The 13,878-nt window shown below is 42.5% G+C and overlaps 1 protein-coding gene across 1 annotated transcript; it reads right to left on the minus strand.

Moving 5' to 3' along the window:
• Positions 1 to 6,693: 6,693 nt before the first annotated feature.
• Positions 6,694 to 7,150, minus strand: LOC142458386 (large ribosomal subunit protein P2). The gene has a single exon (XM_075559423.1). The coding sequence runs from the start codon at positions 7,091 to 7,093 to the stop codon at positions 6,746 to 6,748; it is 348 nt and encodes a 115-aa protein (XP_075415538.1). The 5' UTR covers positions 7,094 to 7,150; the 3' UTR covers positions 6,694 to 6,745.
• Between the last annotated feature and the right edge of the window lie 6,728 nt (positions 7,151 to 13,878).

Here is a 13,878-nt window from a genome sequence, read left to right on the forward strand (position 1 = left end):
AATAGTCTCTGGAGTCTAAAAGGTTTTTCTTAAAATAAGGAGTCTTCTAAGTGGGGTATGGGTTGAATCCAAGTGCAAGGAGCAGACCAGCCTACGTGACCCAAGGATTGTAAATAATAAAATCCAAAACCAGAGGACGTGATTGTACTGAATTCTGAGCTTCAATGTACTGCACATCTGTCTCAGTCGCTGTAGTCCCAGTCAACCCCACTGCCATGAAGTGGATTCCAACTTGTGTAGGGTTTCCAAGGGGTAAAGCTTGTAAGTCTTTACGGGAGCAGCTAGACTCATCTTTCTCTTGAGGAACTACTGGTGGTTTTGAACCACTGACTTTTCATTTCAGTTAGTAGACCAATAATTACCCAGCAGTGTCACTAGGCTCCTTAAGCACTGTACTAGCCCTTGAGAATGCTGCAAGATAGAGAGAGAGACCTCAAAGCCCAGTCTAGGAGAAGAAAATTTTACAAACAAATTATTTTTAATTTAAAAATCAGAAGAGGAAAATATGGAAGGGGGGGAGAAAGAAATGTTCTTATTAACCTGATTGAGTTTGATTAATGGTACTTTTAAAACCTACCCTGTAGGCCACTGATTCTCAACCTTCCTAATGCCCGACCCTTGCATACAGTTCCTCATGTTGTGATGATCCCCCCAACCATAAAATTATTGCTACTTCATCACTGTCATTTTGCTACTGTTATGAATCCGGTGACCCCTGTGAAAGGGTCGTTCAACCCCAAAGGGGTCGCAACCCACAGGTTGATAACTGCCGCTCTAGGGGAAGAAAATCCAGATGCTGAACCTCATCCCAGACCTACTCCATCAGAATTCCCTGCAGTCAAGGCTGAGAAGTATTTATTTTAAAGCCCCGCAAGGGGTGCCGCTTCCCCTGCAGGTCTGGAGCCTGGTAACCCAGTGGTTAAGTTCTCAGCCGCTACCCAGAAAGCTGGTGGTTCCAACCACTCTGCCAGAGAAAGCTGTGGTCTGTCTCCATCAACATTCAAAACCAGGAGGAGGGAGCTGAAAGGGTTCAAGTCGAAAGCAAATGTTTTGAGAATGATGAGGTCAACACATATACAAATGGGCTTGACACAGTGGATGGATGGATGGATGGATGGATGGATGGATGGATGGATTGGATGGATGAATGGATGGATGGATGGATGGATGGATGGATGGATGGATGGATGGATGGATGGATGGATGGATTGTGATAAGAGTTTGGTTTTTAAAATAAATTTTTTAATAAAATAATTTTTTAAATTTCAAAAACAAATTCATGGCTATCAACTCATAGTGAAGGGACCTGTAAAACTGCCCCTGGGGGTTTCCAAGACAGGGACCATCTTTCGCCCACCAGCAGCTGAAGGCGTCACACTGCTGGCCTTTCTGATGGCAGCCCAACACATAACCACTAAGCTACCAGGCCCCTGGCCAGCCTATGACACTGTTCTACTCTCTGCTTACAGGGCCACCGGGAGCCGAATGGACTTAAGGACAATAGGTCTACTTTGCTGTTTTTGTTGGGATCCCGACGGTTCTCACACTGTGTGGAGCATCAGAATCTCTTGGAGAGCTTTTTTTTTTTTTTTAAAGAGATTGCCTGGGCCCCAAGCCCAGCGTTTGAGTCACTCTAGGGTGGGGCTCAACATTTCTAACATGTTCCCAGGTGATGCAGATGGTGCGAGTCTGAGAGCCACCCTTTGAGAAGAGTTGTGTGATTCTAAATAGGCCATTAAAACAAAACCAAACTCTCTACACGCTTTACGGAAGTAGAAAGCTTCATCTCTCACAGGGTGGCTGGTGACGCCAAACTGCTGAGCTTTCTGTGAGCAGCCCAGTGCCTAACCACTACGCCACCAGAGCGCCAAATGGGACTGCAGCGCGCCAAACTTTCATTAGTTCCCGTTTCCGCACTAGAGGCATTGCATCCTCTGTCATCAGGACATCACTTTTAGGTAAGTTTTTTGAGGGAAATTATCAGCGAATACACCTTTTGCTTTTCTCCTAAAATGGAAATCCATTTCCAATGTACATTGTGCCCATAAATTGTCCCACGCCCCTGATGAGCCTGGGAATTGCAGAAAATCTTTTCAAAGCCTTTCGATTCCACTAGGATTTCTAATTTCCTCTTGGTAGAATTGTGCACCTTTTAAGGTAGTATTATTATTCTAGAGGTATGTTTTAAGTATACTGACTCCATCTATTTCATACCAAAATCCGTATTTTTCCATAAAAGACACGTAATAGAACCTGCCGATGAACATGCTGTGACAACTATTTATCTAATACTATTTTTTGAGGAAAATTTTCAAATTTCTCATTAAGGGGTTTTATGAATCATTTTTAAAGTTTGACCCTTTATGATGGTATCCTAGGCCGGAGATGAAAATCTGCACAGGGCTGCACGAATATTTGAAATGTTTTCCTTCCGGCATGTTTCTGTACTCCAAGGCTATGTTAAATTTGATGTGACTTTGTGAGAAAATGCTTACCAGCTGTCCCTGGTCTTTCCCTTGTGCTCCAGCCATTCATATGTTTTTACATAAACGAGTTGTCGACAGTAATAAAAAAATCTGTCTGAGGTAAAGCTAGTTTAAGAATGGTACTTCTGTGAGGTTATTTTTGTTGAATGAATTTCAAACTCAACACAGTTTATATGTCATGGAAGGAGCAAATTATCAGACACTCGACAGTTTATACCATTACTTAGAATGCAATGCCTTCATTTAAAAACAAGCAAACATGAATTCAATTCAATTTAAAGTTTATGTCTGGCTCCCTCCAAACTAGCTTATAGCAGGTAAAACAGCCCAGTACACCCCTGTGTGCTTGCCAGTGTGAACTTGACCTTCATTCCTGTATCTCCACAGATGTCCTCCTATGCTCTGCTGCCCTGGCTCCTCAAAGCTAGAGTCACGAAAAACTCTCAAGTACAGTCTTGCCCTCGACAATATTAAGTCACATTCTAAACCACTTTCTATAACCCCTTTCCTGACCCCTTACCAACTGACCCGGTTCCCAACCTTGAAATCTGGACCTGCACCCCACCTGTCTGAGCACCCCAGGCTGCTTTCCACACAGCTTTGCCTTCTTGCCCTCTGCTCTGGTGTGCAGACGTGTAACTGGAAACTACTGGGAACACACTTTCCTGTACTCCATCTCCAAAGATTTTGATTCACTACAGAGAGAGAGAGAGAGAGAGAGAGAGAGAGAGAGACTTGTTAAGAAATGTGCATCTCTTATACATCCTCAGATATAGTTGATCATATTAAAAAAAAACAAAAAACACTGCCATCAAGTTCATTCCTAACTGCCGACCTTGCACTTAGCAGCCCAATGTGTCACCGGGGCTCCTGATGATAATTTAGTGCAATTAAAATCATCCATTTTGAGAACCAGTGCCTTACTCAAGGGATGAGCGCAGGTGTATACCAGGTGAGCTTGGCTGCAGCTGAATCAAAGAGAGATGCCTGACCAAGGAACTAATCAGATCACCTCTCTTCAGAACATAAGATGGAGACAGTGAGAGACTCGGCTTCGGAGCTGAGCTGAGAGGTCATGGATGGAGTTAAGGGATGGGGACAACATTTAAAAGCTAGAGTGCCTGTGTTCAAGTCGATAAATAAAAGAGGAAACCAGTCTGCAGAGACTCAAGACAGACAGACAGACAGAAAGATAAGAGGTTTTGTCAACCTGCAGAGGGGGTCAGAGGGAGGAACTGTCTGAGAGGTTTCCTGTCGGCAATCCTGGCCCTGTGTACTTCTCGCTTCTCACACTTAGGTTTCGAGAAATCGCACTGTGGAGTCACCACTGGCCTCCTGACTTAAGAGGCCCTCTGCTCCCGGCATCCACTGTCTCCACGTAGAACCCGCTTGCCTTTCCTTTCTGTCCTTAGCTCTTACGTAAAGACCCTTGATTATCTGCCTGGCCTCTGCCTGTATTCTCCCCAACCCCCATCACCCAAGGGTCGCATTTCTACCATCTTCAGCAGCACTGTCTGAGTTTCAAACTAGTTCAGTCCAGTTCAATCCTTGGCTGCAAATGTGTATTTCCACCCCAGATACACCAAATCAGAATCAGCATTTTAACCAGATCACCTGCGGATCTATAAGAACCACCTGGCCTTCTTGTTGAACATGTAGATTGGGGTTGAGTGGATCTGAGGCGGGTATGTAGATGTTGATGTCCTGTGGTTAGCTGTTCTGATCAGACGCAGGTGTCTGGTAGAACGTTAGACTCTAACCTCAAAAGTCCCTTCCGCACCCTATCATAGAATACAGGTAACCAGTCACACTGCACAGCTGCTGTTCATCCGTCGATGTGTTTGCAATACTGGGCTTTTTAAAAACAAAAGAGAAACGTGTATATCCAGGCCATCTTTATGTACCCATTTCTTTTCCCATGCCTTAAGTATACCAAACCAGCCCGTTGTACTGTGCACTCTGAGCTAAAGGAGAATGTCATTTGAAGAGACTGCATATGTTTTCTGAAGGCCAATCTGGTGACATCAGCATGGAAGAATGACAATGAAATGTTTGAAGAGTTATCTGTGCGTGTTTGGCTGTAAACTGATATTACTGAGCAACACATCTTTGGGGGATGAGGTAGCGGCCTCTGCCTGGGAGACGGGGAGCGGGTTCACCGCTGCCCTGCAATTGCTTTGAACAAAGGAGCAACGAGAGAGGGTTCCCCCCGAAAAAAGGAAAGAGTCATGTCCAACCATCCTTAAACCCCAACAAAATAAAGGTGCAATCCAGTTCTCTAAGGGCAGGGTGGGGGGAGATGTGAAGGATTTTTATGATGCTATCCTAGCGTGAGATGCAGGGAACACGGATCAGGATGAGAGCAACGAGGCTGGCCAGCCCATGGGCCCGTGTCACAGAGTTGCTGAAGACATTTGAACGTCTGTTTGTCCCAACAGCTTAATCTGGCACTCTTGACATTGCCAGGTCCCTGCCCACTTCTTCAGTCTCATTTCTTCCTTCTCCTCCTCCTCGGCTCCACCTACACCACAAAACTCAAGGTTCTCACCTTTCAGGTGAAGTTGTTCTTTGTCCCATGGGGTTCGGTTTCCTCTCTCACCTTCAAACGCCCAGTACACACCTGCTTCCCCGTCTGTCAGCACGATCAAAGCAGAAAAGAATTAACTATGAGTCTTTTACATAATGTAATTGACAATTGTATGAATTACTAAATATGTTCATGTAAATGTGTGTTGATGTATTTGTAGAGTTACATTATTTTAATTGACTATAGGTCATTGAATGGCACAGTGAATTACTATATACAGGCCTAGCTATATCATGGAATTCCCACAAAATCACTGGAGGAGGACTATGCAAATAGCATGCTTGAGGCCAGCAAGGGAATTCAACAGTTTTGTTAGTGCAAATAAAATACCTGGCACCCTCGCAGGGATGAGACCATGTAAATAAGGTGCAGGGAGCACTTCTAAGGGACTGGTCAGTCTTGCCATCCCAGTAGACTTCCACAAGGAGCAAACCCAGAGGTTCCCAAGAAGAACCAGCAACATGTCCTTATGCCTAGTATTCTAGAGAGAGATTTTGAGCCACCTTCATATTTAATCATAGAGGATCAATAAAATGAACCATAATACATTCAGCTAATGAAATATATACAGTGATTTCAAATGATACTGTGGGGAAAAGTAAAATGATCCTGTGGAAATATATTTTTTCCTGTAGAAATATTTTTATTAATATATTTATGTGACAGTGTGTTTCCAACAAGAAGTTTTGGTGGCACAGTGGGTTACACATCGGGCTGCTAACCACAAGGTCAGCAGTTGGAACCCAGCAGCCACCACAGGGAGTAGGATGAGGTTTTCTGTTCCCATAAGGATTTACAGACTTTGAAACTCCAAAAGGCAGGTCTACCCTGTTCTACAGGGTCACTACATGTCACAGTCTATGCAAGGCTGTGGGTTTGGGTATGCTTCCAGTACAGTCACTACCATTGAATCACTGCTGACTCATAGCAACCCTGCAGGACAGAGCAGATAGATCTGCCCCTGTGGGCTGCTGAGATGGTAACGCTTTCCAGGAGTAGAATCCCTGTCTTTCTCCTATGGAGTGTCTAGTGGTTTTGAACTGCTGACCTTGCAGTTAGCAGCATGTGATAGATAGGTTTATTGTGCCAAGTAGGGCAATAGGCACAAATGGGCAGAATTTAATCAGGTCACAGCTTGATTGGAGGGCGACCGAGATAAAGACGGCCAGGATCCCATCTCTCTGTTCCTCCCTGGTGATCAGACCAGTGTGCTGCTGCTGAGCTAGTCAGCTGCACTACCTGTGGATCAAGCCACGTGGATCAGGTGTCGCTAGAGCTTGAGGCTCCTTTGAGACCTGCTTCGCCATGCTGCTGATGCGAATGTACATCGCTTGAGCTTGAGGCTCGCGGAGCCTGTCGCTATGCCTGGCTTGAGTTAGAGATCCCATCAGGGCCTGCTTCCCTAAGGCCCCAGGCTACTAACTCTTGCTGACCCACCTGCTGCCTGTCTTGCCTGAGGGAAGACTATGCAGTCTGCTTCCTTGACCTTGGTCTGGCAGCCCGAGTGAGTTGAAGGACTTCCAGTATATTAACTGTTCCACAAAAGGGAGTCGAACTGAAGCCCCTGTACTGCTGCATGGACTAATTAGCTGTTTTGTTCCTTCTCGCTGTGTAAACCTATTCTTTTTTTTATTTTATTTTTACATAAAAAGGCTTTATTTGCAAGGCAGGGTTAGTCAAACAAGCCAAAGCCCATGTCGTCATCTGACTCCTCGGATTCCTCCTTCTTCTCGTCTTTCTTCTCCTCTGCTGCAGCTGGGGCTGAGCCGGCAGCAGGAGCCGCTGAGCCCGGGGCAGCGGAAACAGCCACGGCACCACCAGCAGGCACACTGGCAAGCTTGCCAATACCCTGGGCAATAACGTCTTCAATGTTCTTCCCGTTCAGCTCACTGATGACCTTGTTGAGCCGGTCGTCGTCAGCCTCGATGCCGACGCTGTCCAGGATTTTCTTGATGTCCTTGGCGCTGGGAGACGCATTGCCCCCGAGGGCGGCCAGCAGGTAGGAGGCGACGTAACGCATTTCGGCGACGGTGGACAGGCCTCACGCGTGCGACCTCGGCGGCTTCAGGGAGGAAAAGGTAAACCTATTCTTTTATAGATATATAATCATAAGTGTCCCGGTCTTTTTTCTCTAGAGAACCCTGCCTAACACACGGCACAACATGTAACCACTACGCCACCAGGACTCCTGTCATCCATCATAAAGTTGAGTGAAAAGGTAATAACAAACCTTCATTATTTAGGATTAATGTACAAACACAATTCTTGATGGAAAAATAAAATACATAAGAAGACTGAAACATCCTAATGACAACACATCTAAATGTGACCAAAGATTATTTCTAGATAACGGGAGCATAGGGGTTTCTGTTTCGTCTTTGATTCCCTGTTCTTGCATAGCTGTATTTTCCACCTTTTCCTGCTAAGGAAATCTATTACACAGGCAGACAAAAAAGAATGGGAAGAAGGTGCACTCAATGTGAAGATGATGATGACGATCCCATGAGATGATGGGATTTTTGTTTCTTTGATTCCCCCATCCCACCCCAATGTCCTACAAAGAGCCTAGATTAGATCATTAAAATGTCTGACAACATTTTTAGATATGCCCAACGAAGTTCCCGCAAAATCTGCCCTTCCTTCATTCAATATTGGAACCATTCATGAAGTATTTATCTTCCAAATGACTCATATGGACTTTATTACACCAGCTATGGGAACATTCTCCGAACTCAGATTTTTTAAGAACTAGGCTCCAGGAATTGAGATACCAACTGAAATATTTCAACAAGTTGATGAAGCAATGGAAGCATTCACTAATCTATGCCAAGAAATTTGGAAGACCGCTATCTAGCCAACTGACAAGGAAGCGATCCATATTTGAACCCATTTCAAAGAAAGGGGAGCCAAGAGAATGCTCAATTTTTTGAACAATATCATCAATTACAAATACAGTTTTGCTGAAGACCATTCAACAATGGTTGCAGGGAACTGTCAGATTCAGAAGAGGAACTAGAATAAAGGCTATCATTGCTGATGTCAGATGGATCTAGCCTGAAAGCAGAGATACCAGAACATTGTTTACTTGTGTTTTATTGACTATGTCAGGGCATTTGATTTTGTGGATCATAACAAACTACAGCCTTGAGAAGAATGGAAATTCCAGGACTCATTGTGCTCATGAGGAAACTACATGGATCAAGAGGCAATTGTGTGAACCCACAAAGGAGCAACAATCAGAGAAGCTGGATGATACGAAGGAGAATGAGACATCAGGATTGGGGGAAGGCTTGTTATCAAGCTGTGACAGGCAGATTATACAACTTTGCTTGCTGAAACTGAGGAGGATTTGAAGCGCTTGCTGATGAAGATCAAGGGCTTCAGCCTTTAATATGAAAATCCTCACAAATGGACCAATAGGTAACATCATTATACTAGAGAAAAGATTGACGTTGTCAAGGATTTCATCTTGCTTGGATCCACAATCGATGCTCCTGGAACCAGCAGTCAAGAGATCAACAGATGCCTTGCATTGGGGCAATGTGCTGCATAAGGCCTCTCTAACAGTGTTGAAAAGCGAGAATGTTACTTTGAGGACTAAGGTGCACCTGACCAAAGCCATGGTATTTTCAATCACCTCAGAAGCATGTGAAAGCTGGACGTTGACTAAAGAAGACTGAAGAAGAATCGATGCATTTTAATGATGGTGCTGGTGTCAACAGAACCAAGAACTTCTATCTTGGAAGAAGTACAGCCACGAAGTTCCCCAGAAGCAACGTTGGTGAGACTTCATCCTACGCATTTTTGGACTGCTCTCAGAGAGTGCTGTCCCTGGAGGAGGACTTGGTAAAGTAGAGGGGGCGGCGGAAAAGAGGAAGATCTTCTACAAGACGATTGACACCGTGACTGCCAAGGATGGATTTAAACATGACCATTGTGAAGATGATGCAGGACCAGGTAGGGTTGCTATGGGGGTCCACAAAGGGCCGCTAAGAGCAGCAACTTACTCACTGGCACCTAACAGCCAACAACAACAAAATATTAAATGATTGATTCCATACTTGTTTGCTTATTCTGAAGTATTACTTTGCCATGGGTCAGATTTAGCCATTTATATTTCCCCAGAAAATCTTTCCATTTCATTACAAATCACAGGCTGATCAGAACAGTTCACTGAACGCCATTCACTTTTGATGGTGATTCTCCCTATGTACGCTTATGTCCTCTTTCTCAATTCTAATTCTGGTTATGTGTGTGCGACTAGGAGCGGTGTGGGGTTTTTTGGTCTTAATTTTATTGTCAGAGCATTTTAGTTTTTCAAAAAGTCAGCCCTTCAATTTATCCATTCAAGCTTCTTTTCTGACTTACTTTTTTATTATTGTCTCCTTCAGAGAACAACTCCCAAAGATGTAAGAATAATAAATTACAGAAGAAAAAATTATAGATTCAATTATATAAAACTATTTCCTTAAACTGCTACAAAGATAGATATCCAAGATAGATAACAAACAAACAAATAAATAAATAGAATGGTGAGCTCTATTCCCAAATGTGTTTGTATTCCCAAATGTAATTGTGAGGCTTTAAAATTTTTATTATATAAAAAACTTGAACAAATTGGTAAGGAGGAAAAAAACGCACTAAACCCAAGAAATGAACTTGCACAAATATTAAACTGTTTCATTAATTGAATCAACAAAGTAAATAACCTCATACTGACCAGAATGAACACATTGTCTTGTTTTAATAAAAAATTTACTGAGGTATAATTCAAAAGGGTGGTGAAAAAATTCACCCTTTTGCTATTTATGAATTAGTGGTCTTTCATATATTCAGGATTGTGTAGCCATTACCATTAGTTGATTTCAAAAGTTTCATCCAATAAAAGTGAAACTCTGTATCCATCAGCAGTCATTCTCTCCACTCTCCCCGCAAACCATAAGCAATTACTAATGTAGATACTTTGTATCTAAAGAGCTGCCTAGTCTGGGCATCTCATGTAAAAGAAATCATACAATATGTGGTCTTTTGTTGCCAGCTTCTGTTACTTAGCATCGTTTCGAAGGTTCATTTATGTCATATCATGTATCAGTACAGTACTTTGTCCCTTTTTTATGGTGGAATACTATTCGATTCTTTAGCTCTACCACATTCTATGTATCATTCATCAGTTGATGGACATTTGATGTTTCTACTTTTTGACTATTATGAATAATGCTATGAGTATTTAAGCTTTTGTATGTCTTTAGCCAGACTGGGAATAATACAAATTGAATACAAAAAGTCTTGCATACAAAATATCCATCTCCTTTTGAGAATGATGATGGCAACAAATATACAAATGTGTTTGACACAATGGATGGAGGTGTGGACTGTGATAAGAATTGTACGAGCCCCCAATAAAATGATTTTTTTAAATACATGATAAAAAATATATATCCTTATCTTTTGATTCCATATTCTCATTTCTCAAAATAACATAAAATGTCGCGAAAGCACTAAGTACAAAAATGCTCACTGTAAAGTTATTTCAGATTTGTCCTGCTTCTCCAGCAGAAGGTACCAAAAAAGGACATGTTTCCTTATCATTGCAATTCTTTGGGGACTCCTTGCCATCTTTCATCTTAAGATGTTTTCCCAAAGAGAAACTCTATTTCCCCAAAGGCCCTGAGTGAGCCACCCTTGCTGGGGGTGCTTCCCTCACAGGGTCTCTGTTAAAAGAAGGCTGCTGCCCATGTGGGCACAGGCTGGCCACCCTGGCCATTTTCCCAGGAGATGAGGGACGGAGGAATTCTAACCCCAGGTTCTCTCAATATCCTTGACAAGTCCCACTTTGTCTTTATTGTCTTTCAAATGACCTCCGCTATCATCAGCTCAGTCCAGGAGGAGGCTCTACTATCATTTCGCCTCACAGTGACATAGTTCTCACACTCTCCCCAATAACTTCTGAGCGAGTAGGCTGGCCTCACACTCCCAAAGCATGGGTACCTCTTGCAATACATCTACATAAACATAAGGAGCCATTCAAGGGGGTCTTCCTATCCCCCCTAATTCACAATTTAAACTTTGTTTCTTAAAAAAGTGTGTCTTCCTAAAGATCAGCCCTATGGCTGGCAACTTTTGTTTTTAATGAAAAAATGTAATGGTATTTTTCTTTCAAGGAATATCCCACAAATTTCACAGAAAAAAATTAAATAGAAAAGAGTGTATAGGGGATACAGGGGCAGGGAGTGGGTGTCAAGGAGAGAAGCGGGATTTCAGGAGTGGGGAGGGAGCACTAGAACTGACTGTGATCAACTCATTTTAAAGGTGATTTAACCATGGGGAGGTGGGATGTTCTAAAATTGATATGATGATGATTGTACAATTCTCTTTGACATCATTGAGTGACTGAACTATTGAAGTGTATGCTAGGTAAACTATGTGCCAATAAAACTGTTTTAAAAAGGGGTGTGTATATAATGAAAATGTATCCTTGTAACTCTGTCTCAGGCCCTTGCTTAGAGGTAATATTATCAAAGTTCAGAATTCCTAAAATAAAATGGCTACATAAAAATATAATTTTTTCATGGCAGAAATCAAAACATAAATGACAAACTGCAAGGTTAGCAATTCGAAATCACCAGCAGCTCCTCCAGAGAAAGATGGTGCTTTCTACACCTGTAAACAGTCTCAGAAAGTCACAGGTGCAGTTCTCCCCTGTCCCATTAGAGCAGTGGTTCTCAACCTTCCTCATGCCACGACCCTTTAATATAGTTCCTCTTTTTGTGGTGACCCCCCCCAACCATAAAATTATTTTTGTTGCTACTCCATAACAGTCATTTTGCTGTTGTTATGAATCGGGTGACCCATGTGGAAGGGTTGTTCAACCCCCAAAGGAGTCGCGACCCCCAGGTTGAGAATCGTGGCATTACCGGGTGGTTAATGAGTCAGGATGGCCTTGATGACAGGGGAAATTTTTTAAAAAGGGAAAAAGGACAGCGTAGAACTGTCCCTGTAAGTTTCTGAGACTGTCCCTCTTTATGGGTGTAGAAAACCCCTTCTCTCTCCCACAGAGTGATGAGTAGTTTCGAACAGCTGACCTTGCAGTTAACAGCCAAGCCCTATTTCCAAACAAGGTTCTGCTTGGAATCCCAGTACATGTTTATTCAACACAATTCAATCCATCGTCTGCATCAGAGCGCATTTCAATGCAGGGCACATTGTACTTCTGTATATTGTTTGGGTGTATCCTAGCTTATCCAGCAGATCGTTTAGTAGGTTGTTGCCAGTCCTTTGCTAATCAATAGCTAAATGCAACAAGTATCCATGTAGGGGCATCATTTCACATACGTGTATGTATATCTGTATGATGAATTAATCAGCAGATAAAGGGTATGTGTAATGTACATGATGGTAGCTGTTACATAGAAAATTAGCAACTCCCTCAACTCAAAGTAGAAGAGCTGGAATTTAAACCCAGGCCGAAACGGTCAGAGTTCAAGTCTGAAAGACAAAGCATCATCATCTCAGGGTCGGTTGCACTTGAATTTGCCTTTCTGTGAAAGAGGGTGGATGTTTTTGTACATACTTAGGGCTGAGTTGTGTTTCCTTCTCTATGAATTCTCTCTGGGGGCTGCAGGGAGGATGAATCACTACTTGAAAAGGTATGTGAGCGGGATGGGTAAGACACTCCAACAGACCTGAGAATTTCCATTAGGTTATGGGTGTATTTCCCTACCAATCTGCAGGAACACCTAGATTCTAGAGCAGCGGTTCTCAACTTGCCTCATGCAGCGACCCTTTCCTACACTTCCTCATGTTGTGGTGACCCCCCAGCCATAAAATTAATTTCGTTGCTACTTCATCACTGTTGTTTTGCTACTGATTATCAAGCAGGTGACCCTATGAAAGGGTCATTCAATCCCCAAAGGGCTCACGACTCACAGGTTGAGAACCACTGATCTAGAGCAATGAGTCCCATGTACACTCAGAGTTACAGACATGTACCCCAGTTTGTCACTGATGTTTTTATTTCTGCCATGAAGAAATTATTTTTTTTGAAATTATATTTTTATGTAACCATTTTACTTTAGGGATTCTGAATTTTGTTTCCTACTTGGGAAAAATTTCCATTTGTGAACTAATTTAAAACAAAACAAAAAAAACCTCCATTGGATTTTTCAAGTACTCTTGTGGTTTCTTTCTTTCTTTCTGTTTTGCTTTTGGATGTCTCGGTATTTGGTCCATTTGGAATTTGTCCCAGTAAAAGATATGGATCCAAGTTATTTCCCTCCTGATGGCTGCTTAGTCACTATTTTTTAAAACAAATCTATAATTTATGCTACTTTTAATGTATACTCAATCTCACTAGCAGCATTCAATGAGACCTTCTTTTAGTTAAATAACACACACACACAAAGCCAAAATATATTGTGCTTAGGCTCTCTCCTTCATTCCCCTCCCCCTTTGTGTTTATAAATCAGTACCAGAAACACCTTACGTCTTCAGTAACAACATCAACATTCTGGCGTATTCTTGAAACTCAACCTAACGGAATATTATGCAACCTTTAAAACAACGATTGTAAAGATCATATCAAAACATGGGGAATTGCTTCTGATACAAATGTCCAGTGACAAAGGAAGGATATGAACTTTATGCAACCCAAGAATGCAACCACATCCTGCAAACATTCTCAGAGGATACAACGGAAGGATGATGTTGGAATCTGGATGAGAGATTTTCCCCCAGCTTGGTTCCCCCCAAAAAACAAACATTTTTTTTTCTGTCAAGGGGTGATGGCAGTATCGCATTTCATTCATC

Source organism: Tenrec ecaudatus, chromosome 10, assembly GCF_050624435.1.
Source record: "Tenrec ecaudatus isolate mTenEca1 chromosome 10, mTenEca1.hap1, whole genome shotgun sequence".
Lineage (NCBI taxonomy): Eukaryota > Metazoa > Chordata > Mammalia > Afrosoricida > Tenrecidae > Tenrec > Tenrec ecaudatus.

Bases quoted from the DNA above. Each gene is read 5' to 3' on its own strand.
- LOC142458386 (XM_075559423.1), bottom strand. From the start codon at position 7,093: ATGCGTTACGTCGCCTCCTACCTGCTGGCCGCCCTCGGGGGCAATGCG.